Consider the following 19543-nt stretch of genomic DNA (forward strand, 5'->3'; position numbering starts at 1 on the left):
AAAAACTTCCCAATGTGATGACTTTACCATCTTGAACTCATTGAAATGATGTGAAATAATAAAATGTGGATGTGATGCTCTGTTAAAGACAACGTGTCCCTGTGTCCTCTTCTCTTCTTGTGTAATAGCAGTGAGTGTGTGTTGGACTCTGTCAGTAGAAACACTCTTAGCTCTGAATCTGAACTAACCTGAAAGCTTTTGTTCTTGATGTGGGCCCTTAACGTCTGTAAGCTGTTGACATCAACATGCAGCACATTGGGTTGAATCACACGTCAGACACACAACAGAACAATCACGCCGTCCTGACCAATCAGAAGGGAGCAAACACCTCTCTGGTGGGGGTCTGAGAGGGAGGAAGAGGAACTGAGACGCTCATTTATACTTTGATTTACACAACCTGCATTATTATTTTATGATTTCATCCATAAAGGGGATCACACACACACACGCACTTACAGACACACACATACCACAACCACACACACACACATACAAGCACACAGACGCACTGACACACATTCACACGCGCGCGCACACACACACACACACACACACACACACACACACACACACACACACACACACACACCCCTACACCTCAGGCTGACGCCCTTTTTCCCCTCACTCTGACTCCTTGACTGACTCGTCGTGGCCTCGGCCTCGCCGCTGGATATAGTGCCCAGGTGAGAGGGTGGAGGGGCGGGGCCATGCGGAGCAGGTGAATATGCGGGGCGGTGTCTGTGTGTGTGTGTTTGTGTCTGTGTGTGTCTGTGTGTGTGTGTCTGTGTGTGTGTGTGTGTAAGCGCTCAGTCTCACCCGTCTCCTCTTGTGTTCCTCAGGGAGAATCACGATCAAGACAAGCCAGCACTGAACAGTCTATCAGAGAACACAGTGGCCATGGAGGTGACGTAGCCCCCTGCTGGCTGCTCGGGGAAACGCAACTCTTCTCTTTTGGGTTTTTTTTTTCGTTTTTTTGTAGGTGCTATGCATCGTCTGTTGGTCGGGAATGCAAGTGGTGGCGAAATGAGCCGGCAACGCTGGGTTTCCATGGCAACTGATTTGGGACTTAATTGCAATGCTCGTCTCGTACAATTCCCCCCCTCCCCTATTTGTTACTGTTAATAAGAGATCGTCTGTAAATTATAAATATTACAATTATATGTACAGTACTGCATATTTGTAATATCCCCCCCCTCTTGTATATAACATTACTTGAATACAGAATTGTTCATTTGTGATGTTTTGCACTCGGGATATTAAAAAAAAAAATCCAATTTAAAAGGACAAACAGCAGCTGGTGGGAGTGTGAGGTGTGAGCGTTGTGCCACAGGAGGAAGTCTCGTCACACGCATGGTGCCAACCGGCTGGACCATCTATTTATTGTGCCGTGTTTACAAAGGGGTTTTTATTTCCGTTCATGTTTCCTTTTTTGTTTCCTCTCTCTCTCTTCCCCTCTCTCTCTCTCTCTCTCGCTCTCTCTCTCTCTCTCTCTCTCTCTCTCTTCCCCTCTCTCTCTCTCTCTCTCTCTCTCTGTCTCTCTCTCTCTCTCTCTCTGTCACTGCTCTGCCCTTACATCACCATCATGTTGGCTCAGTGTATCACACAGTATAACAGGGTCACCTGTCTCCTGTGTTGTGTTGGGACACTGAAGCATTCTGTTAAACTTTCCCTTCATAACTCACTCTGTCAGACTGCTCCTCTTACTGGAATGAGGCAGAACCTGATCAACCTCTCCCTCTTCTTCCTCCTCCTCCTCTTAATCACACTTAAATCAAAGAACAAACTGCTCTGTTTCAGAGGAAGAGAAACTCAGACGCTCACTGAACTGAGAGGTGAAATGGCGCAGCAAGGAATTCAGATGGATCAAGAAAGAATCTCCTGTTCAATCTGTCTGGATCTGCTGAAGGAGCCGGTGACTATTCCCTGTGGACACAGCTACTGCAGGAGATGTATTAACAACTACTGGGATGAAGAGGAGGAGGAGGAGAAAATCCCCAGCTGCCCTCAGTGCAGACAGACCTTCATACCGAGGCCTGTCCTGGTGAGAAACACCATGTTAGCAGATTTAGTGGAGCAGCTGAAGAAGACAGAACTCCAAGCTGCTCCTGCTGATCACTGCTATGCTGGACCTGCAGATGTTGGTTGTGATTTCTGCACTGGGAGAAAACGGAAAGCCATCAAGTCCTGTCTGCAGTGTCTGGTCTCTTACTGTGAGCAACACCTCCAGCCTCACTATGACTCCCCTGGCTTCAAGAAACACAAGCTGGTGGAGCCCTCCAACAAGCTTCAGGAGAACATCTGCTCTCTTCACGATGAGGTAATGAAGATGTTCTGCCGCACTGATCAGCGGTGTATCTGTTATCTCTGCTCTATGGATGAACATAAAGGTCACCACACAGTCTCAGCTGCAGCAGAGAGGAAGGAGAGACAGAGAGAGCTCGGGGAGAGTCGACAACAAGTCCAGCAGAGAATCCAGGACAGACAGAAAGACGTGAAGGTGCTTCAGCGGGAGGTGAAGGACATCAATCAGTCTGCTGATAAAGCAGTGAGGGACAGTGAGGAAATCTTCAGCCAGCTGATCCGTCTCATGGAGAAAAGAAGCTCTGATGTGAAGCAGCAGATCAGATCCCAGCAGAAAACTGAAGTGAGTGGAGCTGAAGAGCTTCAGGAGAAGCTGGAGCAGGAGATCACTGAGCTGAGGAGGAAAGACGCTGAGCTGCAGCAGCTGTCACACACAGAGGATCACATCCAGTTTCTACACAATTTCCCCTCACTGCCACATCTCAGTGAATCTACACACTCAGCCAGCATCAATATCCGTCCTCTGAGTCACTTTGAGGAGGTGACGGCGGCTGTGGCAAAGGTCAGAGATCAACTACAGAACATGCTGAGTGAGGGATGGACCAACATCTCACTGACACTGACTGATCTGGATGTTTCACTGTCACCAGCAGAGCCCAAGACCAGAGCTGGATTCTTAAGATATTCACAGGAAATCACAATGGATCCAAACACAGCACACACACATCTGTTATTATCTGAGGGGAACAGAAAAGTAACATGGATGAATAAACCTCAGTCATATTCTGCTCATCCAGACAGATTCACTTACCAACCTCAGGTCCTGAGTACAGAGAGTCTGACTGGACTTTGTTACTGGGAGGTGGAGAGGAGCGGGGGAGGAGTTGGAGTAGCAGTGACATACAAGGATATTAAAAGAGGAGGGGATGAAAGTGTATTTGGACACAATGAAAAGTCTTGGTCATTATCTCATTACTACATTTGTTTTTTCAGACATAACAGTATCGACACTCTTCTCTCAGTCCCCTCTCCCCCCTCCAGAGTAGGAGTGTACCTGGATCAGCCTGCGGGTCTTCTGTCCTTCTACAGCGTCTCTGACACCATGACTCTCCTCCACAGAGTCCAGACCACATTCACTCAGCCGCTCTATGCTGGAATTTGGCTTTGGAAGGAAGGAGAGAACGCCACCTTGTGTAAACTTAAGTAGCCTAAATATGCAAGAGCACAACAGGAGTGTTTTGGTTTCTGTGGATGTTTTTTTCTTTGTCATTGATTTGCTACAGGAAGTGGTTGCTAGGTGATAGTAGAATATGCATTTTATAGCAATGAGAACATGACATGATGATGTATGATTATGAGTATGATGATTTGCTTTGCCAACATTAGAAAGCCTGACTTTTGATAGCTGAATGTGATTTTGCTTCCTGTGATTGATGATGTGATGGAAACACAGAACACAAGTGTGAGACACTGATATCTGGATCAATATTCCAGTAAAGAATGTAGTTTGGATTATTCAGAAGCATGGTGAGAGAACTGAACCACCGTGTGACAGTGACAGTCAATACTCTCCCTGCAGTTGTAGTGACTGAACACTTATCACAGAGGGTTTGAAAGCTCAAAGCCTCAGGTTCAGAATCATTTGTAGCTTTTGCCATCAATGAATCTCATGTTGATTGATAAACGGGCCTTCCTAAGAAAAACTTCCCAATGTGATGACTTTACCATCTTGAACTCATTGAAATGATGTGAAATAATAAAATGTGGATGTGATGCTCTGTTAAAGACAACGTGTCCTTGTGTCCTCTTCTCTTCTTGTGTAATAGCAGTGAGTGTGTGTTGGACTCTGTCAGTAGAAACACTCTTAGTTCTGAATCTGAACTAACCTGAAAGCTTTTGTTCTTGATGTGGGCCCTTAACGTCTGTAAGCTGTTGACATCAACATGCAGCACATTGGGTTGAATCACACGTCAGACACACAACAGAACAATCACGCCGTCCTGACCAATCAGAAGGGAGCAAACACCTCTCTGGTGGGGGTCTGAGAGGGAGGAAGAGGAACTGAGACATAAACATACTTTGACATAAACTTTGATTTTAATTTACACAACCTGCATTATTATTTTATGATTTCATCCATAAAGGGGATTTACACACACAAACACACACACACACACACACACACACACACACACACACACACAGTGCTCTCATGGCCCGGTTGCCTGTCAATCACTGCTTCAGCTCCACACAGAAACCCACAAGTACACAAATTCAAATAATAGTGTGTTCAGTATAAACAACACACACACATACTGTACAGACATGTAGCTGCACACACACACACGCTGGCTCACAAGCCACTCTTTCACTCTGACTTGTTCCTCTCCCATAATGTATCACAGAGATCGTCCCTGTAGTTTACTAAACACTCACAGTATCTCCACACTCCTTCTCTCCTGTGTCTGTGTGTGTGTGTGTGTGTGTGTGTGTGTGTGTGTGTGTGTGTGTGTGTGGGTTTGACGACAGCTTGACTCAAAATGTTGAATGGACTGAGATGAAGCTCTGTAGAAGGGTGGAGCACAGAAGAAGAAGCCTTTAGAGTTTGGTGCTGGTCTGGATCCAGGGGGGAAATATAAGAGTTTATTTAATCAAAAGTTAATTAATCAAAGCTAAATGAATGAAATAATCTCAGTGATAAAGATGAGCCTTCATTATCCTGTGATAGATAATAGAGAGGAACAGTTTGGTCTGGATCCACTGGATCAGCCTGCAGGTCTTCTGTCCTTCTACAGAGTCTCTGACACCATGACTCTCCTCCACAGAGTCCAGACCACATTCACTCAGCCGCTCTATGCTGGAATTTGGCTTTGGAATGAAGAAGCCGCAGCTCAGTTTAAGTGGGCAGGACTCATCAAAGAGTCACATTCCTGTTGTCTCCATCTTTGTTGCTCACTTGTGATCACTGTGAGGTTCCTGTGCTGCTCCTCCCAGAGATCAGCTGTCAATCAAGCACTTTGGTCTTAACTATGATATCTTCTTATGCTGTTTAAGGTTCTTTCACTAGGTGGCGCCCTTTGCTGTGTTAAATGAGGTGGTAACTTCTAAACTCCTGTGTGCTCTATTATAGTTGTAATGTTTGTGAAATATCTGTATGAGTTAAGGGATTCTATCAAAGCTGCTGTAGATAATGTGAAGCTGATACGACGACAGAACTGAACTGAGGTGATTCTCCCCCTAAAACATGAACAAGAGCAAAGTGTCTGTGGTGAGAGCAGAAGAACATCTGCTGATCACTTTCTCATCCATTCAGTCGCTCAAAGAGGCTTTGTTTTCTGTCCTGTTGCTTTAAGAACCAAGTTTGAGTTTGTCCTCTGACTCCATAAACAGTTTGAATAAACCTACAGAACTGAAAATGTGGATTCAATTGATTCTTTCCAGTTCAGGGCCGTGTGTGTGTGTGTGTGTTAAAGATGTAGAATATTTGAGAAAATCTGAATCATTTGTGTTGTAACACTGAGATATGAGCAGAGACTGTCAGGCTGCTCCTCTTCCTGGAATGAGGCAGAACCTGATCAACTCTCCTTCTTCCTCCTCATCCTCCTCTCAAACACACTGACTTCCTGTTCCTCCCCTTCACAGATCTGCAATCTAAAGGTGAGTGTAACTAACAAGTGCTGAAGTTCAGAGCCAAAGAGCCACATTCACTGTAGATCAGAGAGAGGAAACAGGAAAGGAGAAGATAGGAGCACAAACTGCTCTGATCTCAGAGGAAGGGAAGCTCAGACGCTCACTGAACTGAGAGGTGAAATGGCGCAGCAAGGAATTCAGATGGATCAGGAAAAGTTTTTCTGTTCGATCTGTCTGGATGTGGATTCATTTGATTCTTTCCAGCTCAGGGCGGTGTGTGTGTGTGTGTGTGTGTGTGTGTGTGTGTGTGTGTGTAGGAGGGGGGCATAAACTTCACCTATGTGTGTGATTTGAATTGTGTGTGTAAGATTGTATAGTGTGTATCTACAAGAATGTAAAACTTGTATGTAAAATGTAAAACATGCATGTATTTGAAGCCAAATTTCTCAAGGCTGGGATCAAATAAAGGGTTCTTCTTCTTCCTCTTCTTCTTCTGTGTGACAGTGTTGTTGGTGGTCACAGGCATTTTCATTCAGTGAGACTGTAAATGAAGTCACTGTCCAGAAGGATGTTGGTTCTTCTTCTGGTAATATTCAACCCCTGCATGGGAAACACTGAGCAGAGGCAGCTGAACTGATTTTGCATGAAGAAACGTCCTGACACTGATCAATAAGTCCTCAATCAAAACAAAAGGTTCAAGTGTTTTATGCTGGTGCCTGAGGACCAAAGTGATGATGATGATGATGATGATGATCCTGACAGATTTTCCAAAGCCGTCCTCTTCATGTCATGAATACATAAGGAGACGCCGGTGAAGAAGGCGTGTCTGGGCCAGAAATGTTTGTAGCCGTGACAACCAAAAACAGTAAACAAAGGCCAAATGCCCTTTTGTATCTTTTAATCATAAATGATGAATGAATTAAATGCATCAGGACGACCAAACCCTTCCTCAGATGGCAGAGAAAACATGGATCTGTGTGTTGAATCTGTCACTGCAAAGGTTTTTGACTGATGAGGACAAACACTGAGATACACTGAAAAGAGGGGATGGTTCATTTAACAGGAAAACATGGAGGAGAAATGTCCTTTCTGCTTATTATTGATTGGAAATTCCACATTCATGATGCGCTAAAGTACAAACAGCTAAACAGAACAGGGAGGCAACCTAAATGTTTACTTCATCAGGTGAGAAGGACAAAGTTAAAGATGTAGAATATTTGAGAAAATCTGTATCATCTGTATTGTAACACTGAGATATGAGCAGAGACTGTCAGACTGCTCCTCTTCCTGGAATGAGGCAGAACCTGATCAACTCTCCTTCTTCCTCCTCATCCTCCTCTCAAACACACTGACTTCCTGTTCCTCTCCTTCACAGATCTGCACTCTAAAGGTGAGTGTAACTAACAAGTGCTGAAGTTCAGAGCTGACGAGCCACATTCACTGTAGATCAGAGAGAGGAAACAGGAAAGGAGAAGATAGGAGCACAAACTGCTCTGATCTCAGAGGAAGGGAAGCTCAGACGCTCACTGAACTGAGAGGTGAAATGGCGCAGCAAGGAATTCAGATGGATCAGGAAAAGTTTTTCTGTTCGATCTGTCTGGATGTGGATTCATTTGATTCTTTCCAGCTCAGGGCGGTGTGTGTGTGTGTGTGTGTGTGTGTGTGTGTGTGTGTGTGTAGGAGGGGGCGCAAACTTCACATTTGTGTGTGATTTGAATTGTGTGTGTAAGATTACATAGTGTGAAACTACATGTATGTAAAAAATGCAAGTAAAATGTAAAACATGCATGTATTTGAAGCCGAACTTCTCAAGGCTGAGATCAAATAAAGGCTTCTTCTTCTTCCTCTTCCTCTTCTGTGTGACAGTGTTGTTGGTGGTCACAGGCATTTTCATTCAGTGAGACTGTAAATGAAGTCACTGTCCAGAAGGATGTTGGTTCTTCTTCTGGTAATATTCAACCCCTGCATGAGAAACACTGAGCAGAGGCAGCTGAACTGATTTTGCATGAAGAAACGTCCTGACACTGATCAATAAGTCCTCAATCAAAACAAAAGGTTCAAGTGATTTGTGTTGGTGCCTGAGGACCAAAGTGATGATGATGATGACGATGATCCTGACAGATTTTCCAAAGCCGTCCTCTTCATGTCATGAATACATAAAGAGACGCCGGTGAAGAAGGCGTGTCTGGGCCAGAAATGTTTGTAGCCGTGACAACCGAAAACAGTAAACAAAGGCCAAATGCCCTTTTGTATCTTTTAATCATAAATTATGAATAAATTAAATGCATCAGGACGAGTGAACCCTTCCTCAGATGGCAGAGAAAACATGGATGAGGCAGTAGTTCAGTGGGTAGAGCTTCCGCTTGGGAACCAAAGGGTCGCCGGATCAAGTCCCTGCTGAGGTGCCCCTGAGCAAGGCAACGAACCCTCAATTGCACCAGTCCAAGGGTGGCAGTTTAATGCAATGTAAGTCGCTTTGGATAAAAGCGTCTGCCAAATGATTGTAATGTAATGGATCTGTGTGTTGAATCTGTCACTGCAAAGGTTTTTGACTGATGAGGACAAACACTGAGATACACTGGAAAGAGGGGATGGTTCATTTAACAGGAAAACATGGAGGAGAAATGTCCTTTCTGCTTTTTATTGATTGGAAATTTCACATTCATGACAAGCTAAAGTACAAACAGCTAAACAGAACAGGGAGGCAACCTAAATGTTTACTTCATCAGGTGAGAAGGACAAAGTTAAAGATGTAGAATATTTGAGAAAATCTGTATCATCTGTATTGTAACACTGAGATATGAGCAGAGACTGTCAGACTGCTCCTCTTCCTGGAATGAGGCAGAACCTGATCAACTCTCCTTCTTCCTCCTCCTCCTCCTCTCACACACACTGACTTCCTGCTCCTCCCCTTCACAGATCTGCACTCTAAAGGTGAGTGTAACTAACAAGTGCTGAAGTTCAGAGCCAAAGAGCCACATTCACTGTAGATCAGAGAGAGGAAACAGGAAAGGAGAAGATAGGAGCACAAACTGCTCTGATCTCAGAGGAAGGGAAGCTCAGACGCTCACTGAACTGAGAGGTGAAATGGCGCAGCAAGGAATTCAGATGGATCAGGAAAAGTTTTCCTGTTCGATCTGTCTGGATGTGGATTCATTTGATTCTTTCCAGCTCAGGGCGGTGTGTGTGTGTGTGTGTGTGTATGTGTGTGTGTGTGTGTGTGTGTGTGTGTGTGTGTAGGAGGGGGCGCAAACTTCACCTATGTGTGTGATTTGAATTGTGTGTGTAAGATTACATAGTGTGAAACTACATGTATGTAAAAAATGCAAGTAAAATGTAAAACATGCATGTATTTGAAGCCGAACTTCTCAAGGCTGAGATCAAATAAAGGCTTCTTCTTCTTCCTCTTCCTCTTCTGTGTGACAGTGTTGTTGGTGGTCACAGGCATTTTCATTCAGTGAGACTGTAAATGAAGTCACTGTCCAGAAGGATGTTGGTTCTTCTTCTGGTAATATTCAACCCCTGCATGAGAAACACTGAGCAGAGGCAGCTGAACTGATTTTGCATGAAGAAACGTCCTGACACTGATCAATAAGTCCTCAATCAAAACAAAAGGTTCAAGTGATTTGTGTTGGTGCCTGAGGACCAAAGTGATGATGATGATGACGATGATCCTGACAGATTTTCCAAAGCCGTCCTCTTCATGTCATGAATACATAAAGAGACGCCGGTGAAGAAGGCGTGTCTGGGCCAGAAATGTTTGTAGCCGTGACAACCGAAAACAGTAAACAAAGGCCAAATGCCCTTTTGTATCTTTTAATCATAAATTATGAATAAATTAAATGCATAAGGACGACCAAACCCTTCCTCAGATGGCAGAGGAAACATGGATCTGTGTGTTGAATCTGTCACTGCAAAGGTTTTTGACTGATGAGGACAAACACTGAGATACACTGGAAAGAGGGGATGGTTCATTTAACAGGAAAACATGGAGGAGAAATGTCCTTTCTGCTTTTTATTGATTGGAAATTTCACATTCATGACAAGCTAAAGTACAAACAGCTAAACAGAACAGGGAGGCAACCTAAATGTTTACTTCATCAGGTGAGAAGGACAAAGTTAAAGATGTAGAATATTTGAGAAAATCTGTATCATCTGTATTGTAACACTGAGATATGAGCAGAGACTGTCAGACTGCTCCTCTTCCTGGAATGAGGCAGAACCTGATCAACTCTCCTTCTTCCTCCTCCTCCTCCTCTCACACACACTGACTTCCTGCTCCTCCCCTTCACAGATCTGCACTCTAAAGGTGAGTGTAACTAACAAGTGCTGAAGTTCAGAGCCAAAGAGCCACATTCACTGTAGATCAGAGAGAGGAAACAGGAAAGGAGAAGATAGGAGCACAAACTGCTCTGATCTCAGAGGAAGGGAAGCTCAGACGCTCACTGAACTGAGAGGTGAAATGGCGCAGCAAGGAATTCAGATGGATCAGGAAAAGTTTTCCTGTTCGATCTGTCTGGATGTGGATTCATTTGATTCTTTCCAGCTCAGGGCGGTGTGTGTGTGTGTGTGTGTGTATGTGTGTGTGTGTGTGTGTGTGTGTGTGTGTGTGTAGGAGGGGGCGCAAACTTCACATTTGTGTGTGATTTGAATTGTGTGTGTAAGATTACATAGTGTGAAACTACATGTATGTAAAAAATGCAAGTAAAATGTAAAACATGCATGTATTTGAAGCCGAACTTCTCAAGGCTGAGATCAAATAAAGGCTTCTTCTTCTTCCTCTTCCTCTTCTGTGTGACAGTGTTGTTGGTGGTCACAGGCATTTTCATTCAGTGAGACTGTAAATGAAGTCACTGTCCAGAAGGATGTTGGTTCTTCTTCTGGTAATATTCAACCCCTGCATGAGAAACACTGAGCAGAGGCAGCTGAACTGATTTTGCATGAAGAAACGTCCTGACACTGATCAATAAGTCCTCAATCAAAACAAAAGGTTCAAGTGATTTGTGTTGGTGCCTGAGGACCAAAGTGATGATGATGATGACGATGATCCTGACAGATTTTCCAAAGCCGTACACTTCATGTCATGAATACATAAAGAGACGCCGGTGAAGAAGGCGTGTCTGGGCCAGAAATGTTTGTAGCCGTGACAACCGAAAACAGTAAACAAAGGCCAAATGCCATTTTGTATCTTTTAATCATAAATGATGAATAAATTAAATGCATAAGGACGACCAAACCCTTCCTCAGATGGCAGAGGAAACATGGATCTGTGTGTTGAATCTGTCACTGCAAAGGTTTTTGACTGATGAGGACAAAAACTGAGATACACTGAAAAGAGGGGATGGTTCATTTAACAGGAAAACATGGAGGAGAAATGTCCTTTCTGCTTTTTATTGATTGGAAATTTCACATTCATGACAAGCTAAAGTACAAACAGCTAAACAGAACAGGGAGGCAACCTAAATGTTTACTTCATCAGGTGAGAAGGACAAAGTTAAAGATGTAGAATATTAGAGAAAATCTGTATCATCTGTATTGTAACACTGAGATATGAGCAGAGACTGTCAGACTTCTCCTCTTCCTGGAATGAGGCAGAACCTGATCAGCTCTCCTTCTTACCCCTCCTCCTCCTCTCACACACACAAATGTATTCTTCTCTTTTCCTTTAGGCAATGGAAATCTCCATGATTGATCCATTTTGTCCTCCAATAACTGGAATGTCAGTGTTGTTTTGCATTGAGGGCCTTTAGAGACGCTGTTGTCCTTAAAATGAGACCAGTAAAAAGGAAACACGAGTACTTGAATGCCTCGTTGCACATTTTGGAGTGTGTGTATATTTTCCATTCCCCTTTATTGCTGCTGTACAAACTTCTGCTCTCTGTTATTTGATCTGAATACTTGATAAGATGTTTTTGTTATAATGACCATAGATATTTAGTAAGAGTTCCATATAAATGTAACAGTCAATCTAATCAGGATGCTGACAAACCCATGATGAGGTCAATATCTTCTGTACATGTAAACACTGAATGAGAATGCTTCAGCAGACTCAAACTAATGGATGGAACCAAGGAAATGCATCAATCAATAAAAAAACAAACTATTTCAAAGCCGGATCACTGTTTTACTTCCATGCTCATTACACAGAGTTCAGTCAATATTGGGGAAATACAGAATAAAGAGAGGAACTCATCTTTAAAAGGGAATGAACTGAAGATTTAAGAGAAGATGAAACGTTAAAGGACATTTCCTTTGTCATCTTTAAACTTTGCATTTTAGACAAATGTTGAACTTCAGTCATTACTTCACTCTGCCTTTGCATGAGCCCTTAGCTTTGTTTAGTAAATTTGTGTCTCTAAAGTTCTACATTGTCTTCTTTTTTGTGTATATGTGGATTAAATTCCTCAAACTATTTGCTTGTTATTATTTTAGTGCTGAACTTATTAGTTGGTCTTTAGCTGACAGACAGAATAAAGATGAATTCTCTTTCCTGGTTGGTGCTTGTAAGTAATGTACCAGGTGAAAATATGAACTACTGCTTAAAACCCCGATGCAACCAAATATTTATGAAAACACACACACACACACACACACACACACACACACACACACACACACACACACACACACACACACACACACACACACCTGAGCTAACCTAAGGAACCGGAGCACCCAGAGGAAATATGTCAATCTAAATATGTTCTCTATCTTCCTTTTGTTTTTACTTCATTCGGCCCTCCTCCCCTCCTTCAATCAGACGTATGGCCTCAGTGAGGGGATTTCATTTGTAAAAGAGCTTCAACTGTTTAGAAAAGCAGCCATCAAAGCAACCATCAACCTACAGAACCACTGGAACAATGTACATTTATGAACCTGAGAACAATCAAACACAATGAAGACAAGAATGAAACAACAACATCTGCTTCAATATTCTGCCATCAACCTAACAAGGAAACTGCTTCTCTTCCTGGAATGAGTCACAGGCCTGACGTGTCCTCGCTCCTCCTCCTGCTCAGCTCCACCCTGGGCTCAGACTTCCTGGTTCCTCCCCTTCACAGATCTGCACTCTACAGACGAGTGTGACCAACAAGTGCTGAGCAAGAGTTGATAAGCCACATGCACTGTAGATCAGAGAGAGGAAACAGGAAAGGAGGAGTTTGGTTTAGGATCAGAGAACAAACGGCTCTGATTTCAGAGGAAGTGAAACTCACCTGTAGTAGTTCAGTGGGTAGAGCTTCCGCTTGGGAACCGGAGGGTCGCCGGTTCAAGTCCCTGCCGAGGTGCCCCTAAGCAACGCACCGAACCCTCAATTGCACCGGTCCAAGGGTGGTAGTTTAATGCAATGTAAGTCGCTTGGGATAAAAAGCGTCTGCCAAATGGTTGTAATGTAATGGATCTGTGTGTTGAATCTGTCACTGCAAAGGTTTTTGACTGATGAGGACAAACACTGAGATACACTGAAAAGAGGGGATGGTTCATTTAACAGGAAAACATGGAGGAGAAATGTCCTTTCTGCTTTTTATTGATTGGAAATTTCACATTCATGACAAGCTAAAGTACAAACAGCTAAACAGAACAGGGAGGCAACCTAAATGTTTACTTCATCAGGTGAGAAGGACAAAGTTAAAGATGTAGAATATTTGAGAAATCTGTATCATTTGTGTTGTAACACTGAGATATGAGCAGAGACTGTCAGACTTCTCCTCTTCCTGGAATGAGGCAGAACCTGATCAGCTCTCCTTCTTCCTCCTCATCCTCCTCTCACACACACTGACTTCCTGTTCCTCCCCTTTACAGATCTGCACTCTAAAGGTGAGTGTAACTAACAAGTGCTGAAGTTCAGAGCTGACGAGTCACATTCACTGTAGATCAGAGAGAGGAAACCGGAAAGGAGGAGTTTGGAGCACAAACTGCTCTGATCTCAGAGGAAGGGAAACTCAGACGCTCACTGAACTGAGAGGTGAAATGGCGCAGCAAGGAATTCAGCTGGATCAAGAAACCTTCTGCTGTTCGATCTGTCTGGATCTGCTGAAGAGGCCGGTGACTATTCCCTGTGGACACAGCTACTGCAGGAGATGTATTAACAACTACTGGGATGGAGAGGAGGAGGAGAAAATCCCCAGCTGCCCTCAGTGCAGACAGACCTTCACACCGAGGCCTGTCCTGGTGAGAAACACCATGTTAGCAGATTTAGTGGAGCAGCTGAAGAAGACAGAACTCCAAGCTGCTCCTGCTGATCACTGCTATGCTGGACCTGCAGATGTTGGTTGTGATTTCTGCACTGGGAGAAAACTGAAAGCCATCAAGTCCTGTCTGCAGTGTGTGGCCTCTTACTGTGAGCAACACCTCCAGCCTCACTATGATGTAGCTCCATTAAAGAAACACAAGCTGGTGGAGCCCTCCAACAAGCTTCAGGAGAACATCTGCTCTCTTCACCATGAGGTGATGAAGATGTTCTGCCGCACTGATCAGCAGTGTATCTGTTATCTCTGCTCTGTGGATGAACATAAAGGTCACCACGCAGTCTCAGCTGCAGCAGAGAGGAAGGAGAGGCAGAGAGAGCTCGGGGAGAGTCGACAACAAGTCCAGCAGAGAATCCAGGACAGACAGAAAGATGTGAAGGTGCTTCAGCAGGAGGTGAAGGCCATCAATCAGTCTGCTGATAAAGCAGTGAGAGACAGTGAGGAGATCTTCAGCCAGCTGATCCGTCTCATGGAGAAAAGAAGCTCTGATGTGAAGCAGCAGATCAGATCCCAGCAGAAAACTGAAGTGAGTGGAGCTGAAGAGCTTCAGCAGAAGCTGGAGCAGGAGATCGCTGAGCTGAGGAGGAAAGACGCTGAGCTGCAGCAGCTGTCACACACAGAGGATCACATCCAGTTTCTACACAATTACCCCTCACTGCCACATCTCAGTGAATCTACACACTCAGCCAGCATCAATATCCGTCCTCTGAGGCACTTTGAGGAGGTGACGGCGGCTGTGTCAAAGGTCAGAGATCAACTACAGAACATGCTGAGTGAGGGATGGACCAAGATCTCACTGACACCGACTGATCTGGACGTTTCACTGTCACCACCAGAGCCCAAGACCAGAGCTGGATTCTTAAGATATTCACAGGAAATCACAATGGATCCAAACACAGCACACATACGTCTGTTATTATCTGAGGAGAACAGAGACGTAATGCGCATCTCTACACCTCGGTCATATTCTGATCATCCAGACAGATTCACTGGATGCCCTCAGGTCATGAGTACAGAGAGTCTGACTGGACGTTGTTACTGGGAGGTGGAGTGGGGCAGTAGAGGAGGTATAGTAGCAGTGACATACAAGGATATTAAAAGAGGAGGGGGTGAAAGTAGATTTGGCTTCAATGAAAAGTCCTGGGCATTAAATCATTACAAAGATAGTTGTTCTTTCACACATAACAGTATCATCACTCCTCTCTCAGTCCCTCCCTCCTCCAGAGTAGGAGTGTACCTGGATCAGTCTGCAGGTCTTCTGTCCTTCTACAGCGTCTCTGACACCATGACTCTCCTCCACAGAGTTCAGACCACATTCACTCAGCCGCTCTTTGCTGGAATTTGGCTTTGGAATGTTGCAGACACAGCTAATTTTAAGTAGACAGGACTCATCAAAGAGTCACATTCATGTTGTCTCCATCTTTGTTGCTCACTTGTGATCACTGTGAGGTTCCTGTGCTGCTCTTCCCAGAGATCAGCTGTCAATCAAGCCCTTTGGTCTTAACTATGATATCTTCTTATGCTGTTTAAGGTTCTTTCACTAGGTGGCGCCCTTTGCTGTGTTTAATGAGGTGGTAACTTCTAAACTCCTGTGTGCTCTATTATAGTTGTAATGTTTGTGAAATACATGTATGAGTTAAGGGATTCTATCAAAGCTGCTGTAGATAATGTGAAGCTGATACGACGACAGAACTGAACTGAGGTGATTCTCCCACTAAAACATGAACAAGAGCAAAGTGTCTGTGGTGAGAGCAGAAGAACATCTGCTGATCACTTTCTCATCCATTCAGTCGCTCAAAGAGGCTTTGTTTTCTGTCCTGTTGCTTTAAGAACCAAGTTTGAGTTTGTCCTCTGACTCCATAAACAGTTTGAATAAACCTACAGAACTGAAAATGTGGATTCAATTGATTCTTTCCAGTTCAGGGCCGTGTGTGTGTGTGTGTGTGTGTGTGTGTGTGTGTGTGTGTGTGTGTGTGTGTGCGTGAGTGTGTGTGTGTGTGTGTAGGAGGGGGGCACAAACTTCACCTATGTGTGTGATTTGAATTGTGTGTGTAAGATTGTATAGTGTGAATCTAGAAGAATGTAAAACTTGTATGTAAAATGTAAAACATGCATGTATTTGAAGCCAAATTTCTCAAGGCTGGGATCAAATAAAGGGTTCTTCTTCTTCCTCTTCCTCTTCCTCTTCTGTGTGACAGTGTTGTTGGTGGTCACAGGCATTTTCATTCAGTGAGACTGTAAATGAAGTCACTGTCCAGAAGGATGTTGGTTCTTCTTCTGGTAATATTCAACCGCTGCATGAGAAACACTGAGCAGAGGCAGCTGAACTGATTTTGCATGAAGAAACGTCCTGACACTGATCAATATGTCCTCAATCAAAACAAAAGGTTCAAGTGATTTGTGTTGGTGCCTGAGGACCAAAGTGATGATGATGATGACGATGATCCTGACAGATTTTCCAAAGCCGTCCTCTTCATGTCATGAATACATAAAGAGACGCCAGTGAAGAAGGCGTGTCTGGGCCAGAAATGTTTGTAGCCCTGACAACCGAAAACAGTAAACAAAGGCCAAATGCCCTTTTGTATCTTTTAATCATAAATTATGAATAAATTAAATGCATCAGGACGACCAAACCCTTCCTCAGATGGCAGAGAAAACATGGATCTGTGTGTTGAATCTGTCACTGCAAAGGTTTTTGACTGATGAGGACAAACACTGAGATACACTGAAAAGAGGGGATGGTTCATTTAACAGGAAAACATGGAGGAGAAATGTCCTTTCTGCTTATTATTGATTGGAAATTTCACATTCATGACAAGCTAAAGTACAAACAGCTAAACAGAAAAGGGAGGCAACCTAAATGTTGACTTTATCAGGTGAGAAGGACAAAGTTAAAGATGTAGAATATTAGAGAACATCTGTATCATTTGTATTGTAACACTGAGATATGAGCAGAGACTGTCAGACTGCTCTTCTTCCTGGAATGAGGCAGAACCTGATCAGCTCTCCTTCTTCCGCCTCATCCTCCTCTCACACACACTGATTTCCTGTTCCTCCCCTTTACAGATCTGCAATCTAAAGGTGAGTGTAACTAACAAGTGCTGAAGTTCAGAGCCAAAGAGCCACATTCACTGTAGATCAGAGAGAGGAAACAGGAAAGGAGGAGTTTGGAGCACAAACTGCTCTGATCTCAGAGGAAGGGAAACTCAGACGCTCACTGTCACTGAGAGGTGAAATGGCGCAGCAAGGAATTCAGATGGATCAAGAAACCTTCTGCTGTTCGATCTGTCTGGATCTGCTGAAGGAGCCGGTGACTATTCCCTGTGGACACAGCTACTGCAGGAGATGTATTAACAACTACTGGGATGAAGAGGAGAAGGAGAAAATCCCCAGCTGCCCTCAGTGCAGACAGACCTTCATACCGAGGCCTGTCCTGGTGAGAAACACCATGTTAGCAGATTTAGTGGAGAAGCTGAAGAAGACAGAACTCCAAGCTGCTCCTGCTGATCGCTGCTATGCTGGACCTGCAGATGTTGGTTGTGATTTCTGCACTGGGAGAAAACGGAAAGCCATCAACTCCTGTCTGCAGTGTGTGGCCTCTTACTGTGAGCAACACCTCCAGCCTCACTATGATGTAGCTCCATTAAAGAAACACAAGCTGGTGGAGCCCTCCAACAAGCTTCAGGAGAACATCTGCTCTCTTCACCATGAGGTGATGAAGATGTTCTGCCGCACTGATCAGCAGTGTATCTGTTATCTCTGCTCTGTGGATGAACATAAAGGTCACCACACAGTCTCAGCTGCAGCAGAGAGGAAGGAGAGGCAGAGAGAGCTCGGGGAGAGTCGACAACAAGTCCAGCAGAGAATCCAGGACAGACAGAAAGACGTGAAGGTGCTTCAGCAGGAGGTGAAGGACATCAATCAGTCTGCTGATAAAGCAGTGAGGGACAGTGAGGAGATCTTCAGCCAGCTGATCCGTCTCATGGAGAAAAGAAGCTCTGATGTGAAGCAGCAGATCAGATCCCAGCAGAAAACTGAAGTGAGTGGAGCTGAAGAGCTTCAGGAGAAGCTGGAGCAGGAGATCACTGAGCTGAGGAGGAAAGACGCTGAGCTGTAGCAGCTGTCACACACAGAGGATCACATCCAGTTTCTACACAATTACCCCTCACTGCCACATCTCAGTGAATCTACACACTCAGCCAGCATCAATATCCGTCCTCTGAGGCACTTTGAGGAGGTGACGGCGGCTGTGTCAAAGGTCAGAGATCAACTACAGAACATGCTGAGTGAGGGATGGACCAAGATCTCACTGACACTGACTGATCTGGATGTTTCACTGTCACCAGCAGAGCCCAAGACCAGAGCTGGATTCTTAAGATATTCACAGGAAATCACAATGGATCCAAACACAGCACACACACGTCTGATGTTAACTTGGGGGGAACAGAGACGTAATGCGCATCTCTATAACTCTGTCATATTCTGATCATGCAGACAGATTCATTGGCTGCCCTCAGGTCATGAGTACAGAGAGTCTGACTGGACGTTGTTACTGGGAGGTGGAGTGGAGCTATAGAGGAGGTGTAGTAGCAGTGACATACAAGGATATTAAAAGAGGAGGGGGTGAAAGTGGATTTGGATTCAATGAAAAGTCTTGGGCATTAAATCATTACGACGATAGTTGTTCTTTCACACATAACAGTATCGAATCTCCTCTCTCAGTCCCCTCTCCCTCCTCCAATTTATTTAGAATTCCCTTAAGCCTTCAGTCCTCCAGAGTAGGAGTGTACCTGGATCACTCTGCAGGTCTTCTGTCCTTCTACAGCGTCTCTGACACCATGACTCTCCTCCACAGAGTCCAGACCACATTCACTCAGCCGCTCTATGCTGGAATTTGGCTTTGGGATGAAGGAGCCACAGCTGAGTTTAAGTAGACAGGACTCATCAAAGAGTCACATTCATGTTGTCTCCATCTTTGTAGCTCTTTTGTGATCACTGTGAGGTTCCTGTGCTGCTCCTCCCAGAGTTTAGCTGTCAATCAAGCACTTTGGTCTTAACTATGATATCTTCTTATGCTGTTTAAGGTTCTTTCAAAAGGTGGCGCCCTTTGCTGTGTTTAATGAGGTGGTAACTTCTAAACTCCTGTGTGCTCTATTATAGTTGTAATGTTTGTGAAATATCTGTATGAGTTAAGGGATTCTATCAAAGCTGCTGTAGATAATGTGAAGCTGATACGACGACAGAACTGAACTGAGGTGATTCTCCCCCTAAAACATGAACAAGAGCAAAGTGTCTGTGGTGAGAGCAGAAGAACATCTGCTGATCACTTTCTCATCCATTCAGTCGCTCAAAGAGGCTTTGTTTTC

At 44.3% G+C, this 19543-nt stretch overlaps 3 protein-coding genes across 3 annotated transcripts; all 3 read left to right on the forward strand.

The window, feature by feature from the left end:
- Nucleotides 1-1428: 1428 nt before the first annotated feature.
- Nucleotides 1429-3989, forward strand: LOC142999391 (tripartite motif-containing protein 16-like). The gene has a single exon (XM_076148914.1). The coding sequence runs from the start codon at nucleotides 1583-1585 to the stop codon at nucleotides 3506-3508; it is 1926 nt and encodes a 641-aa protein (XP_076005029.1). The 5' UTR covers nucleotides 1429-1582; the 3' UTR covers nucleotides 3509-3989.
- Nucleotides 3990-13746: 9757 nt separating this feature from the next.
- Nucleotides 13747-16250, forward strand: LOC142999505 (tripartite motif-containing protein 16-like). The gene is made up of 2 exons (XM_076149106.1): nucleotides 13747-16132; nucleotides 16183-16250. The coding sequence occupies exon 1, from the start codon at nucleotides 13900-13902 to the stop codon at nucleotides 15556-15558; it is 1659 nt and encodes a 552-aa protein (XP_076005221.1). The 5' UTR covers nucleotides 13747-13899; the 3' UTR covers nucleotides 15559-16132; nucleotides 16183-16250.
- Nucleotides 16251-17257: 1007 nt separating this feature from the next.
- On the forward strand, nucleotides 17258-18591 carry LOC142999516 (E3 ubiquitin/ISG15 ligase TRIM25-like). Its single transcript, XM_076149117.1, has one exon. The coding sequence runs from the start codon at nucleotides 17413-17415 to the stop codon at nucleotides 18292-18294; it is 882 nt and encodes a 293-aa protein (XP_076005232.1). The 5' UTR covers nucleotides 17258-17412; the 3' UTR covers nucleotides 18295-18591.
- The last annotated feature ends 952 nt before the right edge of the window (nucleotides 18592-19543 follow it).

Source organism: Genypterus blacodes, unplaced genomic scaffold (genome assembly GCF_046128005.1).
Source record: "Genypterus blacodes isolate CSIRO-AG114 ecotype Tasmania unplaced genomic scaffold, CSIRO-AGI_Gbla_v1 ptg000005l_1, whole genome shotgun sequence".
NCBI classification, from domain to species: Eukaryota; Metazoa; Chordata; class Actinopteri; order Ophidiiformes; family Ophidiidae; genus Genypterus; species Genypterus blacodes.